The 19,537-nt window shown below is 47.4% G+C and overlaps 1 protein-coding gene across 1 annotated transcript in view; it reads left to right on the top strand.

Moving 5' to 3' along the window:
• VOPP1 (vesicular, overexpressed in cancer, prosurvival protein 1) overlaps positions 1-18,824 on the top strand; it is a 30,225-nt gene extending 11,401 nt beyond the window's left edge. Inside the window, exons 3-5 of the mRNA XM_014946960.1 lie at positions 10,994-11,071; positions 13,805-13,941; positions 18,330-18,824. Of these exons, the coding sequence (XP_014802446.1) occupies positions 10,994-11,071; positions 13,805-13,941; positions 18,330-18,511 (397 nt within the window). The 3' untranslated portion in view covers positions 18,512-18,824. The remainder of the gene's footprint in view (positions 1-10,993; positions 11,072-13,804; positions 13,942-18,329) is intronic.
• Positions 18,825-19,537: the final 713 nt, after the last annotated feature.

Below are 19,537 nucleotides of genomic sequence, written 5' to 3'. Positions count from 1 at the left end.
TGGGGGGGGGGGGGGGGGAAAAACCCCCAGTCTAGACACAGGGCACGTTGTGTGATTGGAGCTGTGCTCCACATCCCGTTGTGTTTACGGCTTTTGATTAATTTGGCTTTCCTCACGATACCCTGAGCTTTTTCATGGCGATCGCAGCCGCGTGGAGTGTCAGCAGGTGTGTGCGTAGGGCAGTAATCTGGCTGTTGATTTATTCCTCCATGTGATGTCCAGCCAGCACGGAGGAGGGAGAGGGGGGAGGCAGCCTAGCTGTTTTGCAGGCTTCCAGGCGCCTCGAATGGCTGGCACCCTAGGGCTGGCACCCTACCCTGTAGAGAGGTTGGGGCTGGTCTCTTCTCACAGGTAATTAACAATAGAACGAGAGGGAACGGCTTCAAGCTCCAACAGGGGAGGTTTAGACTGAACATTAGGAAGGAATTTTTCACTGAAAGAGTGGTCGGGCATTGGAACAGGCTGCCCAGGGAGGGGGTGGAGTCACCGTCCCTGGCTGTGTTTAAGGGACGTTTAGATGCAGTGCTGAGGGACATGGTGTAGGGGAGGACTTTGTAGAGTAGGGTAGATGGTTGGACTCGAAGATCCCAAGGGTCTCTTCCAACCTCAATGATTCTATGATTCTGTGAAACGGAGACCTGGGTTCTGGCCAAGGCCACCTTCCCGTGCCATGGGAAGGGCCTGCTTGCATCTGTGCTTCAGCACCAGAAGGTAAGGGCAGGGTTGAGATGGTGAAGGAAGACAGCAGTAATTCTCAGACCATCTTGTATATCAAGGCAAAGAAACCCCACCACCATTGCTCAGTCATCACAACATCACAACAAGCTTCAACGGTCTGTGCCCTTCAGGTGGTGTATTCCTCGCTTCAAATAAGGGGCTAGATTCCCTAGATGTTGGTGGATCTGTTGAGGTTGTAGTCATAGAACCATAGAATGGTTCTGGTTGGAAGGGACCTTAAAGATCATTGAATTCCAACCCCCCTGCTCCACCTCCCACCAGAGCAGGTTGCTCCAAGCCCCATCCAGCCTGGCCTTGAACCCCTCCAGGGATGGGGCAGCCACAGCTTCTCTGGGCAACCTGTTCCAGTGTCTCACCACCCTCACAGCAAAGAAGTTCTTTCTGGTATCTCATCTAAATCTCCCCTCTTTCTATTTAAAATCATTATCCCTCCTCCTATCGCTCCACTACTCCTGACTGCTCTAATCACCCAGCCACTTAAACGCCTTGCCAAGCCTTGAATTTGTTTCGATGGATGGGTTGTCCGATGCACAACCTGAGGAGAATTAGATTACCAAATTAACAGGCACCTCGACTCGCTGGGAGTGAGTCTTGAGAAGGGGAGAGGGATTTAATATCTCGGCCGTCACAGGCAATCAAGCAGGTGACTGACCTCATTTGAGATTTGAAGCCCGGAACAATTTTGAGAGTTGGAGGCTGACCAGGTGTAAGCAGCTTGTTCTGAGAAAGGGGAGGAAGGAGGAAAGGGAGGCAGTCTCTGTCTTCCAGCCCAGTCCTCCTCTGAAACCAGGCTCTGCTCTGGCTGTGGTGGAGCAGGGACCCCAATCCCACCCCCTCTCGTTTCCAGAGGATGGTGTAACCACAGTTGGGGTTTACCCCGTTGGTGCTGTTTGACTTGAAATGTTCATCAGAGCATTAACTCCTCCGTGTCCTGGGCAAGAATCCTAATGTGAGGCTGAGAATCAACTTCTTCTGGTGGCTTTTCAGTGGGAGGACGGGTAGGCTTGTACCCGGTCTGTCCTCCAGTGGACACCATGAAGGAGCACTTGACCCCAAATTCATCTTGAAGCTTCTAACCCTTTCTGGATAGGGAGACCCTGAATTAAAATTTTGAAAGGCTTGTGGGGGGAGCTAACTATTGGCCATTAGTACTTATGTCTGTCTCTCTGTATGATCCTACACAGGGGCTTGGTAAAGAAGAAGGATTTGCTGTGTGTTAAATTCAGGCAGATAGCAAATTCATGGACACCCATCGCCCCCTGTCAGCAGATGGCTTTTAAACTCCCAAAGCAGGGATTAGATGCAGTAGGACTCCTTGCCCGCTGGGAGCAGCTTGAGATAAGGAAAAGCTAATTGGGTGTTTAATAAGGGGCCTGGTGATTTACTTGAAGTCCTCGTTCCTGTTGGTGTGAGAAATGTCCGATTCCACCTCCAGAACGTTAAAACTCATCATCCAGATTGTCTCTAGCTTACTTTGACCAGAGCCTCAAGCTCTGCTCTTTCTCTACTTTGTTCTGCAAAAGCAAGGCTGAAGCCTATGTTGAAAAATGTACCATATGCTGCCAGTGGAGAAAGCCCAAACCACCTCAGTTCTTACTAGGTTCTGCCACAGGAGGAGCAGAGAAAATTGCTAGATGGATATGTGCCGGCCAGAAATCCCTGTGGTGAGACTTTGCTGCCTTTACAGATGGCAAGGAGAGTCCTTCTCTGTAGGGTGGCTTTCCTCTTGGGGCCTGAGAAGAGAGGGCTGGGGTTATGGCCAGAGCCAGTTGGGTCGCAGAAGGTTCGTAGGAGGGTGGGTTTGGTAGGAGCAGCTGAACAAATGCTTCTTGTCCCATCAGAAGATGGAGGTGGGGGGGGATTTAACATATTTTGGCAAGTTCTTGCACGGAGACGGTGTTTATGGGCTCTTCACCTGAAGAATAATTGAGAAATAATCCCTTTTTTCAGCTGTTGCCTGCTCTTGTTTTTCATGTCTGTGTGAAGGACAGGAGCCAAGTATCTTGTCTCGTCGTAGGAGGTTCTAGTTGTGTCAAAGCAGACAGGAAATCTAATCTGAGGAAATATTGTTTCTGTCACAGTTGTTTCTACTCTGTAGGAAAAATGACCCGACAGACCCTTCCCTCCTTTTGCTTTAGGTGTTCTTGTGCAGTTAAGGGCTGAGTGATTTATCAAGCACCTGGGTACTGGTGGTCTTTTACTCTCAAGTGCAGATGTTCTGCTGAGGTCACAGCTGCGTTCATCTATTAAGCAGTTGCATTTGTTATATATGTAATTATATATTTGCCAAAATCAAACCTACATCAACCTACAAAATCAAGTCACAGGCGACAGGACGAGAGGAAATGGCCTCAAGTTACTCCAGGGGAGGTTCAGGCTGGATATTAGGAAAAATTTTTTCACCTAAAGGGTTATCAGCCATTGGAATGGGCTGCCCAGGGAGGTGGTTGAGGCACCATCCCTGGAGGTGTTCAAAAGATGGGTTGATGTGGTGCTGGGAGGTATGGTTTAGTGATGGTGTTGCTTTTGGTTTGTTGTGTGGGTGTTTATTTTTGTCAAAGTTAGGTTGATGGTTGGACAAGATGATCTTTAAGGTCCCTTCCAACCATTTTACAAGGCGCTGTTGTTGCATCGTCTGAGGGGTCACCTTTGCTGTGTCTAAGAAAAGAAGAGAAATGCTTTTGGGTGCTGAGAACTGATAACTGTGGTGGAGTTGTGTCCCTGCTGAAAATTAGGGCTGTCTGTGTACACAGAGGTGCCGAGGAGACACAACCAACTCTAGGACCAAGGCTGGAAAGTAGATGTTGCCTATCACTGTGCTCCACCAGCCAAAGACCTTGGTGTATTCCTATTCCTCAAGCATTTAAGTGAAGGCCAGTGGAGGGATGTGGCCTTTGTGTTTCAATGTCTTTCTGGAAAGATATTAAACCACTTTGGGACTCAGAAGTCATTATTTAGGTGGGACTCCTGAGTTGGACTCTATTATTTGCTTTCCATGTTCAGTGGGCTGCTGTAGCAAAATGGATTCCTTAGAATAACCTCTCCACCATGCTTGTAGCCTTAAGCCCCCTCCACTTGTCTGGTGGTCGTCCTCATGTACACAGTTCATAACCTGGGTCTTTCCTTACGTAGCAATAAGGCAATAGCTTTGCTTTGAAAACTGCCTTTTTTTATTGAAAGGTAGAAAATGCGCATACTGAATGGTTTGAAATGAATGAATCAATGGTGAAATAAACTTGGTAGAAAAATAACTCCCTCGGTTAACTTGGTGCACCTTCTATTGATGCTCTTCCTCATTCCTCATCTGTCAGATCTAATCCTGAGTCTCGTGGCTGTGTGTCTAGTCCCGTTGAACTCAGTGGCATTGCTCCTCATTCACAGTGCAGACAAGACCCTGAGCTTGACCACACTTGTTTCTACTAGTTACTTTGTGGTGGTTGCTGGCTTTTTTTCTTTTTTCCCTTTTTGTTTCACGGCTCGTTTGATTTTTCTCTGTTCAGCATCTCTGTATCCTGGCAGCTGAGTTCCAAGTAGATTAAATCTGTTTTCTTTTTCTTTTCTTCTTTTTTTTTTTAAACTTTTTTTTGTCCTAGAACAAGCAAATACATATGGATGCTTCAGCTGTCTGCCTTCATCTGTTCCGTGGTAGCAGATCTGAGCCTTCTGGCTTTTGAGGGCTCAGCAGTAAGTCTGCCTGGAGGTCCTTCAGTGGTTCATCCCTTCCAGTTCTTGTCAGTGTCTGTGGTCCTCCTCCTGGTCTTTGCCCGTGTCAGTTCTGTCTACAGAACAGTGGTTAGAGATCATGCAGTTGACTGTATGCTCTAGTGCCCAAGATTACTGGTTTGTGGTGGGGTACTGTGTGGGTGGGTGATGGTTTTTGGTTTGGTGGTTGTTGTTGTGTGTTTAGGTGATGGGTGGTGGTTTGTGTTTTTTGTGGATTTTTTTTTTGTTTGGTTTTTTTTTTGGTTTTTTTTTGGTGGTTGGACTCGATGATCTCTGAGGTCCCTTCCAACCACTACAATTCTGTGTGATTCTGTGATTCTGTATCTGGTTGTTGTGGGGAGGTTGTGGCTCGCTTTCACCCTCCCATCCTCTGTCCCTGTGTCTGCAGGAGGCTTTCTGCCACTAGAAGTGGATTAACAATTTATGTCTTCTTGTACTCCTCCAAAAGACATTGCTAATCAAACATCTTAAATGTTAAATCAGGTTTTGGCACGCAAAGAGTTTAGAGAGAAAGACTAAGGAGACTACAGCCTGCATTTCAAGGGCATGGTGTTGATGGGGAGTACCCATGTTGGGTGAGGACAGGGAATGTTGTCAGACTGTGGCCACACAATCTGCTGAAGACTCCAATCCTTGCTTTCCCTCTTTAATATCTCCAGTTTTCTGCAAGAGCAAGTCAGGGAATTATTTTTTCTGCAGCAGGTCTACTAAGGAGGGACTTGTTCATGATGATGAGTAGATGCAGGTATAAGTGGAAAAGAGCTTCTGGATCATTTTGTTGAGCAGTTATTATCCACAGAAGACATGCAAGTCTGGGGTTTAGGTCATCCCATATGCCCTTACATGAAACTTTGTGCTTTGCTTGTCCATTAAGGAGAGAAGTTCAGCATCATTTAGGTGTGAACCCATATAAAAAAAAAGCCTGTTGCTGTGCTCATGTGGTGTAACTTTGATCTCTGACGCAGCAAGACAAGTCGTTGGACATGCAGATGCATTCATTTCACTCTCCTGAATTATGAATGAAAAGATGTACCTTCTAAATCATAAATTGCATTGCAGGCGGTTTGGAAGAGGCCTCATGCTTGGGGAAGTGGCAGATTAGGAAAGGAACTAATGGATCTTGTCTTATCCTATGTAACGGGTTAAATTTTGATCTCCAAAACAAGCGTTACCCTAGGGAAAAAGCAGTTCTTGGGATCATTGTTGATGTGTGGAAGGAGGGAAATTTGCTTTAGGAACGTCTTCTGTAAAAGGTGGGCTCGGTCCAGTTCAGATCCATAGTAAGGTTTGTTCTTCAACTGGCATTGGCCACAACCGGTTCTTGGCTGTTAAGCAGAGCTAAAGTACAACTGTAATTTGAAGGATATGCATATCCAGCCAATAAATATCTCTGTGTGTGCTTAATTGTTTTTTTTTCTGAACCAGGGTCTTAATTCTGCTGGGATTTGCTGTCGGGCAATAAGAAATAGTGCATCAAAGGCTGATTATACTTAAGCTTGTATGTTACCCCAATTAATAAGCCGATTGTATTGTTGCCTTTTGCCTACTAATAAATAGGGCTTTTGTGAGTAAGTTCATTTTCTTGTAATTGGGACTGATGTTGGCAGAAGTTGTGTTGGTTTTTGGTAGTACGTTGAATCAAGAACAAGAGACCAGCAGAGCTTCCGTGGTACCCAACAGTGGTATCAGCAAATGAGCCATTTGTTCTTCCAATCTTTATTGGCACTGCTGGGGAATGCAAACAGGAGGCTGTTAGCGTGGTACCACCTTGATTCCAGGCACCTCCACATGGGTACCTGGGGAGGAATAACCCTCTGCCCCAGTACAGGTTGGGGGTGACCTGCTGGAGAGCAGCTCTGAGGAGAAAGACCTGGGAGTCCTGGTGGCCAACAGGATGCGGCATCCTGGGGGGCATCAGGAAGAGTGTGAGCAGCAGGTGGAGGGAGGTCATCCTGCCCCTCTGCTCTGCCCTGGGGAGGCCCCATCTGGAGCACTGGGTCCAGTTCTGGGCTCCCCAGTTCCAGAAGGACAGGGAACTGCTGGAGAGGGGACAGCAGAGGGCTACAAAGATGATGAGGGGCCTGGAGCATCTCTCTGATGAGGAAAGGCTGAGGGACTTGGGGCTTTTTAGTCTAGAGAAGAGAAGGCTGAGGGGGGATTTGATCAACACCTATAAATACTGTAAGGGTGGGTGTCAGGAGGATGGGGCCAGTCTTTTTTCAGTGGTGCCCAGGGACAGGACAAGAGGGAACGGGCACAAACTTGAATGTAAGAAGTTCCATCTCAACATGAGGAGGAACTTCTTTCCTGTGAGGGTGGCAGAGCCCTGGAAGAGGCTGCCCAGGGAGGTGGTGGAGTCTCCTTCTCTGGAGACATTCAAAACCCACCTGGACACGTTCCTGTGGGACCTGCTCTGGGTGGCCCTGCTTTGGCAAGGGGATTTGGACTAGATGATCTCCAGAGGTCCCTTCCAACCCCAGATCATTCTGTGATTCTGTACCTGTGTCTGTCCTCGCAGGACATGCAAAATCAAGCAACCATTTGGTTTTATGGGTAGAAAAATGAAAGGGTTACTAGTGTCGGGTCTCAAAGGGATTTCCCTCCAAGTTGTGATACTGATTTAGCTTCGCAGATCCACCCAGCAACTGCAGTGCTTAGCCTTGGGTGACTTGCCTCACAAAGCTTACTGCCTGTGGTAAGATGGAGCTTCTCTCCACACAGCCACAGCGAGAGACTCCTCCAGCCTTTGCAACCTCATTTTCAGGCATTTGAAAGTGCAATCACCCATGTAGGAGACAGAGCTTCTCTTTGATGGCCTGTTTGTTTGCCGTTCAGGGGTCTCAGGAGCTTCATCAACACTCAGCAGTTGAGCCTTTCTGGATTCCAGCTAGTACTTTTGTCCTCTCTTGCAGGGAGAAAAGCTAAGCCACTGAGGCTTAAGAAACGGTGCTGAGTTGTAGCTTAGACAATTTGGAGATAAAAAATAAAAAGTAAACTCAGGGACTGTGCTCCCCGTACAGATGCTGGTTTAATTTGGGTGGTTTGAGTGACTGTAATTGTATATTTTAAAATAGCCTTTTCCCATCTCTTCTGACTCTGGAGAAAACAGATGCAAAAGAAGTGAGGCAAGGGGGGGGGTCCCCAAGGAGAGGTGTACGTGAAGCCTCCCTGGGCTCTTGAATTTAGCTTAACTTTTAATACAACTGCAGTTCTTGGGGCTTGATCTGGGAAAGGGTTTTGGGGCCAGAAGCCAGCTTGATGCATCCTCTCCCCATCCTGCTTGTGGTCAGGTGGGGGTGTCTGGGCTGACAGAACCAACCTCTGGAGACAGAGATAAAAGACGGCTCACATCCCTAAAATCCTTCTATAATTTGGCCTTACTTGCCTAAAGAAAGGCTACAAGAGGGCAGTCCCCAGCGATGTTAGGAACTCCTTGCCTGCCTTTCATGGATGTGAGCGTGGCTCTTTCTTTTAAAACGTGGAGCAGCAGGAATGGGTGGGTGGGAAGCTGTTTGATTTGCAAGCGCAAGTTGCTCTCAAGGGAAGAGATTGATGTCCACTTGCCACCTCTACTTCATTCCTTCTAGATTTACAGGCTCTGTTTCTGGGCCCTAGATAGAATCATAGAATCGTCTAGGTTGGAAGGGACCTTAAAGATCATCTAGTCCAACCATCAACCTAACTCTGTCCTGACAAACCTTAAAAACTCCTTGCTGTTACATCATCAAAACATCAGCCAAAGGAGCAAGTGCCCATCAGTGTGGATGGCACTGAAAGATCACAGAATCACAGAATTGTGGTGGTTGGAAGGGACCTCAGAGATCATCGAGTCCAACCACAAAAAAACAAACAAACAAAAAAAACCCAAGCCACACCACCCACCACCTAAACACACAACAACAACCAAACCAAAAAACCATCACCCACCCACTCAGCAGCCCACGACAAACCAATAATCTTGGGCACTCGAGCATGCCCTGAAGAACCATGTCTACACGTTTCTTAAATCCCTCCAGGGATGGTGACTCCACCACCTCCCTGGGCAGCCCATTCCAATGCTGGATAACCCTTTCAGTAAAGAAATGTTTCCTAATATCTAACCTGAACTTCCCCTGGCGTAACTTGAAGCCATTGCCCCTTGTCCTGACATCTGTAACTTGGGAGAAGAGACCAACCCCCGTCTCTCTACAGCTTCCTTTCAGGTACTTTTACAGAGCAATAAGGTCACCCCTCAGTCTCCTCTTCCCCAGACTGAACACCCCCAGCTCCCTCAGCCTCTCCTCAGAAGACTTGTGCTCCCGCCCCCTCACCAGCTTCGTTGCCCTTCTCTGGACCTGCTCCAGCACCTCAATGTCCCAAGATGTGTATTAAAGAGCAACAAGGGGTACCATGACCACTGTTTTAACAGAAGGCAGCGTCCTACCACCCTGTTTTGGAAGGAGCCTGGTCCTGGCCATGTATTTAACATGCATCTTGAAAGCTCCTGTTGGGTTGGTCCACCTGGGGAGCATGGAATATCTTGGTCCCGATTGGACTGAAGTTAATGCTGACTTGCTGAGTCTTGTTTGTAGTTCTGTGATACCCGGTAGCTTTGAGTATGAGCAGTTCTTCGGGTTTTGGCAAGCAAAGAAGAAAGGTTGGAGTTTGGGTCGTTTTCAGGTTCAGGGCTAGCAAAGTGGGTTGATTTCTCTTTTGGCACGAGCAACTTAACCCTGCTTGAGTCTCAGCCTGGGTGCCCGAGTATATAAATGGACCTTGCCGTGCTGCTCATGTCAGATCCCCTGGCTTGCTTAAATAAATCCTGCCGATTTAGCATCAGAAGATTGTGTAACCCTTTTCACTTGCAAAACAACTGATTATAGAGCATCCTCCTCTGGCCCCGATTAGAGGCTGAAGCAAATGTGACTGGACGGATTTTTGTGAGCGAAGGCTTGTTAATTGAGCGTGTAAACGCGTAATCGTCCGTACAATTATCCAATTGATTTATTTTTATTTTTTTTTTAGCTTTGCGTACAAATATGGGAGCACAGTCGCGCAGTTGGGTAAATTTTTCCAAAGCCAGATGCTTAATTAAATCCGTGCATCGAGCGTACAGATGTGAACCCCATTAAAAAGATTGATGGGGTTGTGGTAACCTCCCCTTTTCTTTCGGCGTGGGGGTATGTTAATCTGAACGTGCTCACCCACGTGTGTCACATACCACGCTTTCTATATTACCTTTTTGTCATTTTTTTTAATACACAGAGTGTGTCGTTGGGGTGGGAAATGGAAATACAAATTTTCAGAGGGTGCTGAATGTTTGTGCTGGCTTTTGGTGGGAGTTGTGACTTGTGCATACGGTGGTTGGTGCTATAAAGCCTTTAAGACAGTTCTATTCCATATGAAATATTAAGCTGAAAAGTGAGTTTTTTATTATTTTCGAGAAAAGCCTACTTAAATAACAGGAGCTGTTGGCAGTTGCAGTTCGGTGCAACTTCTGAGAAGCAAAAAAATGCTATAAATTTGCGAATAACAGTATGCTTGAAGTTTTCTCTGCACTCTTTGGAAGCTGCTGATCTGCAAAGAAGGAAAGATCTGGCAGTTTCAGCCTTTCAATTCTTGTTTGATGCAGTGAATGAAACCCCAACCGGCTCGTGTTTGAGGTCTGCAGTGTTCATTTGCTGAGGGAACTGGGGTTATTCAGCCTGGAGAAGAGGAGGCTGAGGGGAGACCTTCTTGCTCTCTCCAACTCCCTGAAAGGAGGGTGTAGAGAGGTGGGGGTCGGTCTCTTCTCTCAAGTCACAGGTGACAGGACGAGAGGAAATGGCCTCAAGTTGCTCCAGGGGAGGTTCAGGCTGGATATTAGGAAAAATTTTTTCACTGAAAGGGTTCTCAGGCATTGGAATGGGCTGCCCAGGGAGGTGGTTGAGGCACCATCCCTGGAGGTGTTCAAAAGACGGGTTGATGTAGTGCTGGGAGGTATGGTTTAGTGATGATGCTCCTTGTTTGTTGTGTGGGTGTCTATTTTTTGTCAGTTAGGTTGACGGTTGGACAAGATGATCTTTAAGGTCCCTTCCACCCTAGAAGATTCTGTGATTCTGTGAATACTGCTTTTCTTTAGAACGTGGCCTTTTAGAGAGAACGAAACACTACAGTCATACTGCTTTCTGAGGTGGCTTTAAAATTTTCAATAACATGCAACGATGCCGTGATAGAAGAATGCTAGAGCTGTGCCATGGATGTCTACGTGTGATTGATGACTTTATCCAGCCAAGAGTAGTCTGTTCTTCTTCATAGACCCACGGAATGGTTTGGGTTGGAAGGGACCTCCAAAGAACATCTAGTCCAACCTCCCTGCTGTGGGCAGGGACATCTTCCATTCCATCAGGTTGCTCAAAGCCCCATCCAACCTGACCTTGAGCGCTTCCAGGAGGCTTTTCCTCCCAAGCTGAGGGCTCGGGCAGGGACGTGGGGGGCATCGGTGCTGGGAAATGCCAGTTTTACTCCCAGTGACACCCACCTCCCTAACCCCCTGTTCTCTGTTTCTCTGCAGATGTCGTTCCTATGAGGATTGCTGCGGTTCGAGGTGCTGTGTAAGAGCTCTCTCTATCCAGCGACTATGGTATTTTTGGTAGGTCAGAACCTTTGGCAATTTTCTCTTTGGCCTGTTTGTAGGACTTGAATCAGACTTGAAACCCAGCCCTAGTATATAAAGTAGGTACTTTATTCAGTAATCTATATGTGTATACTGCATAAATGCAAGGACTTTGGTTTCTTGCTTATAAAATTATCCCAATGTAGTGAGAAAACACTGGGAAGTGTTTTCATGTGAGGTTGACCTTTCCTGCTTCTGTGTCCTCCTGGTCTGTACAGGCAGTGGTCCCACTTTTATCCAAAATTGCTGAATTCCTTATGCGTGTCCCAGCTACTACCATTTCATCCAGTTTTGTTGGGTTTTAAAAGAGGGTTGTGTAAGGAGGATTGTGCATTAAAGGCAGGGTTTAAGACATTCTCACCAGCCAAGCTACTACCATTTCATCCAGTTTTGTTGGGCACTGGGTTTTAAAAGAGGGTTAAAGGCAGGGTTTAAGACATTCTCGCCAGCCGAACTGAGGCTTCAATTAAAAAGAAGTACGTTGATGACTGCGAGGATTTCACTGGAGATGACAGCAAGGGAAAAGAAGGCAGAAAGATTTGAGCTGGTGGAACCAGCAGCTCAGTAATCTGGATAAAGCTTAAACTAATCACTGTTATGTGCATAATGAAAAAATAAGGTGAATTCTTTTTTGGAGAGGAATTTAAGAGAGCACCTGAATAAAACCTCCTCATTACAGCAGAGAGAAAGCCCTCCTAGAAAACCTGATTTCAAGCATTTTTATGTAGAACTTGAAGACTGCTTAAAAAAAAAAAAAACAAACCTTCAAAATTGAAACAAATAAACACTGAAGCCTGATATATACAATAATAGGGAGATTTCCTGAAGCTGACTGTGGGATTTCAGTGCAAAATCCTTACTGATACAACTGAAGAGCTCTGCATCTCAATCCCTGGGGTGACGTCGCAAATCTCTGTTTTTCTGCTCAGAACAAATCCTTTGCAGGAACACTGCCAAAGGGGAATGTATTCATATTGGCTCAGGGAAACGGGATCTCCTTCTGCTCTCGTTTCCACCCTTTTGCACAAAACACCTCTTGCTGCCGTGCCCGGAATCACAGAGTGATACGGGGATGGAAGGGACCTCTGGAGATCATCTACTCCAACCTCCTGGCCAGAGAGGTGGTGGAGTCTCCTTCTCTGGAGACATTCCAAACCCACCTGGACACGTTCCTGTGGGACCTGCTCTGGGTGGACCTGCTCTGGCAGGGGGTTGGACGAGATGATCTCCAGAGGTCCCTTCCAACCCCAGATCATTCTGTGATTCTGTGGGACAGTTTAGTCGGGTCAGAAAAGGAGCTGAGAGGAGGAGCAGAACTGTAGCAATAGTCATTCTGTGATTCTGTGGGACAGTTTAGTCAGGTCAGAAAAGGAGCTGAGAGGAGCAGAACTGTAGCAATATGATGTCGTTCTTAAGAATCTCTATTCCATCTAGGAAGTACAAAGCTTGTCATCTTCATAGAATCATAGAATCATTGAGGTTGGAAGAGACCCTTGGGATCATCGAGTCCAACCATCTCCCCTACTCTACAAAGTCCTCCCCTACACCATGTCCCTCAGCACTGCATCTAAACGGCCCTTAAACACATCCAGGGATGGGGACTCAACCCCCTCCCTGGGCAGCCTATTCCAATGCCCGACCACTCTCTCTGTGAAAAATTCCTTCCTAATGTTCAATCTAAACCTCCCCTGTTGGAGCTTGAAGCCGTTCCCTCTTGTTCTGTTGTTAATTACCTGTGAGAAGAGACCAGCCCCAACCTCTCTACAGTGTCCTTTCAAGTAGTTGTAGAGAGTGGTGAGGTCTCCCCTCAGCCTCCTCTTCCTCATACTGAACAGCCCCAGCTCCTTCAGCTGCTCTTCATATGATTTGTCTTCCAGGCCCTTCACTAGTTTTGTTGCCCTCCTCTGCACTCGCTCCAGCACCTCCAGATCTCTCTTGGATTGAGGTGCCCAAAACTGGACACAATACTCGATGTGTGGCCTCCCCAGTACTGAGTCCAGGGGCACAATCACCTCCCTGCTTCTGCTGGTCACACTATTTTTGATACAAGCCAGAATGCCATTGGCTTTCTTGGCCACCTGGGCACACGGCCGGCTCATATTCAGCCGCTTGTCAATTAGACAATTCATTGCTGAATGCTTCAGTCTTCTGGCTTGAGGTTAAACGCCGGCTACCATGTTGCCCACGGGAGACAAAATTGCTGTTGAGTAAATTAAGAACACCTAATAACTTTATTTTAAGGGCAAGTGCAGAACAGTGGTTCCTCTTTGTACGGCCAGTCCCCCCAAAACCTCCTGGCTGGCCTTGATGCTGTAAAAGGGAGGCTTGTGTCCAGGAGATGCAGTTTGAAACCGTACGGAGCTGGAATTTCAGTTCAGCCTCCTGGTGGCAAAGGTCAGGTACGAACCTGCTCTTCCCAAACCTTCAAGGGCATTTTAGTTGCAGATTTGTATTTTTAGTATCAGATCTGTATTTCGATGCCAGAAAAACATGGGCCAATAGTACTAACTGCTAAAGATGTCCGTATTATATCCATAAATACTCCAAAATATGGTCATCTCAAATGACACAGACCTGCTCTCAAGTGACAACCCATCTGAGAAACCCCCATAAATCTCATGGACTGATGACTGCTAGATGATGGTCTGTTTCTGTCAGCAAATGGGCTGAATGTGGGTGGGTTTTGACTTCCCTCTTCTCTCTGCCTAGGTTCCTTTTGATGATGGGAGTTTTGTTCTGTTGTGGAGCTGGTTTCTTTATCCGAAGGCGGATGTACCCTCCTCCACTAGTAGAAGAACCTACTTTTAATGTGTCTTACACCAGACAACCAGTCAACACTGCATCAGGTCAGAGACTGCTCATTAAACAAGTTTCACTTATTTCTTACCCGGGTATTTAAAAAGGGGGTGTTTGGGGAGTTGGTGGGTTTGGGTTTTTTGGAAACTATGGCATTTGGAGAAGGAATTGCCCTGCATTAAACCCTGCCACCACCTCCTGTGGTGAGTGAAGCCTTCTGCCTTCCAAAGGATGTAATTCAGCAAGAGAAGTGGTTTTGAAGCCCAGGGTGACAGGACTTTCAGTTCCACTCTGTTGTGCTTCCCAACACCATTAGCTGTGTGTCCACGCGTGGAAGGAGGGTGGCAAGTTCTCACTTTGCAGCGTAGACACAACGATAGGTATCCAAAATGAACAGTGACCTGAAGGAAGAGTTGTAAATATGGTCGATAACGTTTGGCAGAGGTGAGGGAAAGCCTACTCTTTTTCTTCCACGGTTTAACTCTTGTAAGTCTTCTCTTTTTGATTTGCCTTCATGTGCTGGGCTACAGTTTTTCTGCAGCAGTGCTCCTTCTCCCCTTCTCAGTCTGGTTGCTCGCTGGGCAGCAATGGCTGTGAGCATCAGGAGGATCTACCTCGTGATGGCTCCTCTGAGTTTCTTATTTCTTACCCCTTGGGTGCTTATTTATAGACCCAGTTGGGAGAACCCAGCAAAATCAGAGTCACCTGTGAGCAGAAGAGATTTTTGCCTGACGGAAGCCTTTTGAATCCAGCTGTCTCTAGCTGGAAGACCTTCCCCAGTGCTGAGATTGTGTCTGAGTGCACGTTCGGGTTGCTTCCCTTTTCTCCTTGCCTCAGCAAAGCCAAACTGGGACATTTTTAACTGCTCTCCAGATGGCATCAGCCAGTGCTAACTTGTGCCTGCGAAAACACACGCGTACACACCCGCAGGTACGCTTGGTACGCTGACACTTTTCCTCCCAGCCTGTCATTTTGCCACATGCTTTTTTTTTTTTTTTTTTTTTTTTTTTTAAGAGAGAGCCAAAGGCAGACGATAATTACCTTTGCTGACAAGTGTTTTGGAATCAGCAGATTTTTTTTTTTTTTTCTTGTTTCATACTGGCTCGGAAGTGGAAATACACCAGAATATTTCGTATTTGGGAGGCAGATCTCTCTGAAAATTTGCTGCCCTAAACCTCTTTTATCAAAAGTCATCTTCTGAACCGTATCTGGGTAATATTGTGGCTGCATCGAGACAGCCTCCTTAGAAAAGTGTCCTGAACCCCTCTCTGGCTAGTTGTGGCTACGAACCCTGCGCAGGGATGCGGTGTCCAGGCTCCCTCCCCTGTCACGCCGGCTCTTGCACACCCACGTGCCTTGCACAAGCGTTGGAAATGCTTGCTCTTCCACCCTTAAGCACGTACCCACAGACAGGCATTTTCCCCCCCGCTCTCACAAAAGGCTAAATGGATAAAAAGATGTCACAGACACAAACTAACATTTCATTTACCCTCTTTTTTTAAAAAAAAAAACACTAAGGGTTTCTTAGGGCTTCCATCCTGCAGCTGGTTTTCTGCCTGACTTGAACAAACCTTTCCACAGAGAGCATTTTATTGGGAGGGAGCCACACCAACTAAACTATATTTTTAAGCCTGAAAAAAACCCCTCAAGACTATGTGAACGGGGAGCATCCATGGTTGGATTGGCAAATGCTGGGTTTAATTTTAGAGCACAGTTTTCCTTCTTCACGGAGCCCAAATCGTGGGCAACTACGAAATAAGCACGAGCCCTTTGGCAACCTGGTTCCACCACCTGCTTCCAGGCTGTGATTGCTGTTTCTTCAAGCTTTGGGCTCTGAGCTGATGCCACCAAATTATATATATATTTTTTTCCTACTTTTCCTACTATTCTAGGAATATTCAGAAGCAAAAGCAATGGGTATTAGTAGCCGTTTCCCTCTAGCTTTCCAGATCTGGTAGCAGTAGCCATCTCACGGTTGAGGTGGAGCCCGTGAAAGGTGGCTCCTTGCCCATCTCTCCCTCCTTTTCCCTGCAGAGATAAGGACAGCACCTTCTGCCATCCCGGCAGCAGCCTGAAGGTGGGAAGTGCTTTTTCTGTGGGTCTGACTGGGAAAATGGGTTGAAGACCTCACCTGCCAGCAGGAGTTTGCAGACCTGGTGGCATCTCTCACTTTAGGTCTTGCCTACACAGCCCCAGCTCCGGTGCTAGAAGAAGGTCAGGTCCCTTTGTAGACACTAAGAACAAACACTGAGCTGATCCTGCAGGGAAATTGATGTTCAGATGTTGTTTTCTGCTGGGCTTAATGAGCTGAAAATATATCTCAAAAGATTGGTGTCCCTACTTCCTCCCCCCTCCCAAATTCAATAATAATACATGGAGGTTTTAATGAAAATGTATTTATTTTCCTAAAGAGCAAGCTGCCAGGAGCTGCCTCACCCTCTCCCACTTCCCCACGTGGATGGAAACTGCAGGAACTGGGCAGGATTCAACTTTAAGATAAAAATGCTTAAGAAAAAGGTTATAGAAAAAGGTATTAGCCCAGACTTTGGAGAGGTGGGACTCAGCTCCTGTTCCCAGCCTGGCTCTCCCTCAGTCACGTCCTGATGCTATAGGTGGAAGCAGAACAAGGGCTTCTTGTCACCACAGCACGAGAAGAGAAGCTGTGGAGCAGCTCTTTTTGCTGAAGGAAAGGGAATGATTGAGTGGAAAATCCCTGAGAGGCTGTGTCATTGTAGGAAAAACACACTAGCACCAAAAGAAGAAAACCTGTTGCTCAGCTGTGATTATTATTTAATATTTTTTTTCCAGTCCAGTCTTATTTAGAGACAGAGAGAAAGAGAAGAAAATTAATTTACATATTCTAATAGAGACAGTCTGTGACTTTCATTGCTGGAATGGCATTAAGTCATCTTCCACCACCCGCTGGGGTATCTGAGGAGGGTTACACGCCACCTTGGTTATTCCTCATGGCAGCAGCCTCTGTTACCCCTCACGGCACAGCAAAATGATCAATCTTGCTTTTGATCATATGTTTCCTTTCCTTGTCCCTGCAGGCTCCAACATCATTTCCTAAATTTAATCTGCGCGAAGCAATCTTGTCCCATTTTGTTGGCCAGCCAGAACTTGGGTTTTTGCTTCCTAGGTGTTTACTCCATAGCCAGCTCTTGCCTTGAAGGGAAATGATCTCTTTGAGGTGTGCTCTGACGTAGGGGCAGATCCGTACACCACAGAAGAACTGGTGAAGTCCTCTTGTGAGACTGGACACCTGAGCCAGGGCTGCAGCAGAAACCCCTTGGTCCATCTGGGATCCCCCAGCTCTCCTTTCTGCGGGCAGCCTATCTTGTCCCATTTTGTTGGCCAGCCAGAACCGGCTTCAACTTGGGTTTTTGCTTCAGAGGTGTTTACTCCATAGCCAGCTCTTGCCTTGAAGGGAAATGATCTCTTTGAGGTGTGCTCTGACGTAGGGGCAGATCCGTACACCACAGAAGAACTGGTGAAGTCCTCTTGTGAGACTGGACACCTGAGCCAGGGCTGCAGCAGAAACCCCTTGGTCCATCTGGGATCCCCCAGCTCTCCTTTCTGCGGGCAGCCTTTCTGTCCGGGGAACTGAGCAGGACTAGGGAGGAGCAGGACTCAGTTGGGAGAGCGATGTCCTTTCTTTCACTAAATAATTTCCATCGCCTGCAAAATGGAAACCTTTTGGTGAAATCTCAAGGTGAAATTCCCACAGGCCTGGGTTTTCTCTGAAACAGGGGAAAGGCGGCTCCTTGGCTTTATTCTGCTGAACACTTGGAGAAAACTTAGAATCATACAATCATAGATTCATATGGGGTCAGAAGGGACCTCTGGAGATCATCTAGTCCAACCCCCTGCCAAAGCAGGGCCACCCAGAGCAGGTCCCACAGGAACGTGTCCAGGTGGGTTTGGAATGTCTCCAGAGAAGGAGACTCCACCACCTCCCCGGGCAGCCTCTGCCAGGGCCTCACAGGAAAAATGTTCCTCCTCATGTTGAGATGGAACTTCTTACATTCAAGTTTGTGCTCGTTCCCTCTTGTCCTGTCCCTGGGCACCACTGAAAAAAGACTGGCCCCATCCTCCTGACACCCACCCTTGAAGTATTTATAGGTGTTGATCAGATCCCCCTCAGCCTTCTCTTCTCCAGACTAAAAAGCCCCAAGTCCCTCAGCCTTTCCTCATCAGAGAGATGCTCCAGGCCCCTCATCATCTCTGTAGCCCTCTGCTGTCCCCTCTCCAGCAGTTCCCTGTCCTTCTGGAACTGGGGAGCCCAGAACTGGACATGGAGCTCCAGCTGGGGCCTCCCCAGGGCAGAGCAGAGAACACTTAGACATCTGAGAGTTCAGAGCCCCTGGAAAAACACAACCACTGCCCCATTTCCGTGCCGTTGTTGATACCTTTTCTCTCCTTCTCTTTCTCTCAGGGGCACAGCAGCCCGGCGTGCCGTACTACACCGACCCAGGTGGACCCGTGATGAACCCCATGGCTATGGCTTTCCACGTCCAGCCCAACTCCCCGCAAGGAAACCCGGTTTATCCCCCGCCGCCTTCCTACTGCAACACGCCGCCTCCCCCCTACGAGCAGGTGGTGAAATCCTCCACGTGAGGACTCTCTGGCTCTCGGACCTGACTGTGTGAGAAGAAGGTGCAAAATTGCAAAATGACAGAGATGTGGAGGGCACCCGCCCTTTCTGAACACTTGCTAGTTCTCCGACTCCTCTCTCCCTCCCTTCCCTGCACCTTTCCTCGTTAAAGTTACATGCAAAGGGGTGATTTTTAAAATTTTTTTCTTTTTTTTTTTTTCTTTTTTTTTTTTTTTTTTTTTTTTTTTTTAGTAGAAGTGGATTTTTTTCTTTGTCTTCAAAATGAGAGAAGTTGTCTTTGTAATGCTTTTAATGGAAACCTATATTTAAAACCTGGATGTCTTTCTCTTCATTTATTGTTGGTTTCAATCCTGGGTTTAATTGCGTTGTGGCAGGCTGCTGATAGGACTTCTCTCTGCAACCCTGGAGTGATGTGATGTGTGCTCTCCTGAAACCCCACAGCAGAAATGCCCTCAGCTAAGGGAAATGACGGAGAAAGAGATTAGGAGTAGAAGGAGAAGCAGCAAGGCAATGCTTTTACCAGAAATGGTGGCCACCATCTTTTCCATTTACATTTTTCTTGTAAAACTTGGCTCTGAGGGACAACAGGGAGATGCTGTGATAGATGCCCATGAGTGACTGAAGTTCAGGGAATCAGGGAATTGTCAGAGTTGGAAGGGACCTCTAGAGACCATCCAGTCCAACTCCCCTGCCAAAGCAGGGCTGCCCAGAGCACATCACTCAAGAGCATCCAGGTGGGGCTTGAAGATCTCCAGAGAAGGGGACTCCACACCCTCCCTGGGCAGCCTCTTCCAGGGCTCTGCCACCCTCACCCCAAAGAAATTCTTCCTCAGATTGGAGTGGAGCTTCCCATGGTCCAGCTTGTGCCCGTTGCCCCTTGTCCTGTCACTGGAAACCACTGAGAAGAGTCTGGCTCCATCCTCCTTCAACCCACCCTTTAGACACTTGTCAGCATTGATAAGGTCTCCCCTCAGCCTTCTCTTCTCCAGGCTGAAGAGCCCCAGCTCTCTCAGCCTTTCCTCATCAGG

This window comes from Calidris pugnax, unplaced genomic scaffold (genome assembly GCF_001431845.1).
Source record: "Calidris pugnax isolate Ruff unplaced genomic scaffold, ASM143184v1 scaffold71, whole genome shotgun sequence".
Taxonomy (NCBI): domain Eukaryota; kingdom Metazoa; phylum Chordata; class Aves; order Charadriiformes; family Scolopacidae; genus Calidris; species Calidris pugnax.
The sequence above is the reverse complement of the archived record's forward strand: the minus strand, read 5'-3'. Positions and strand labels throughout refer to the sequence as shown.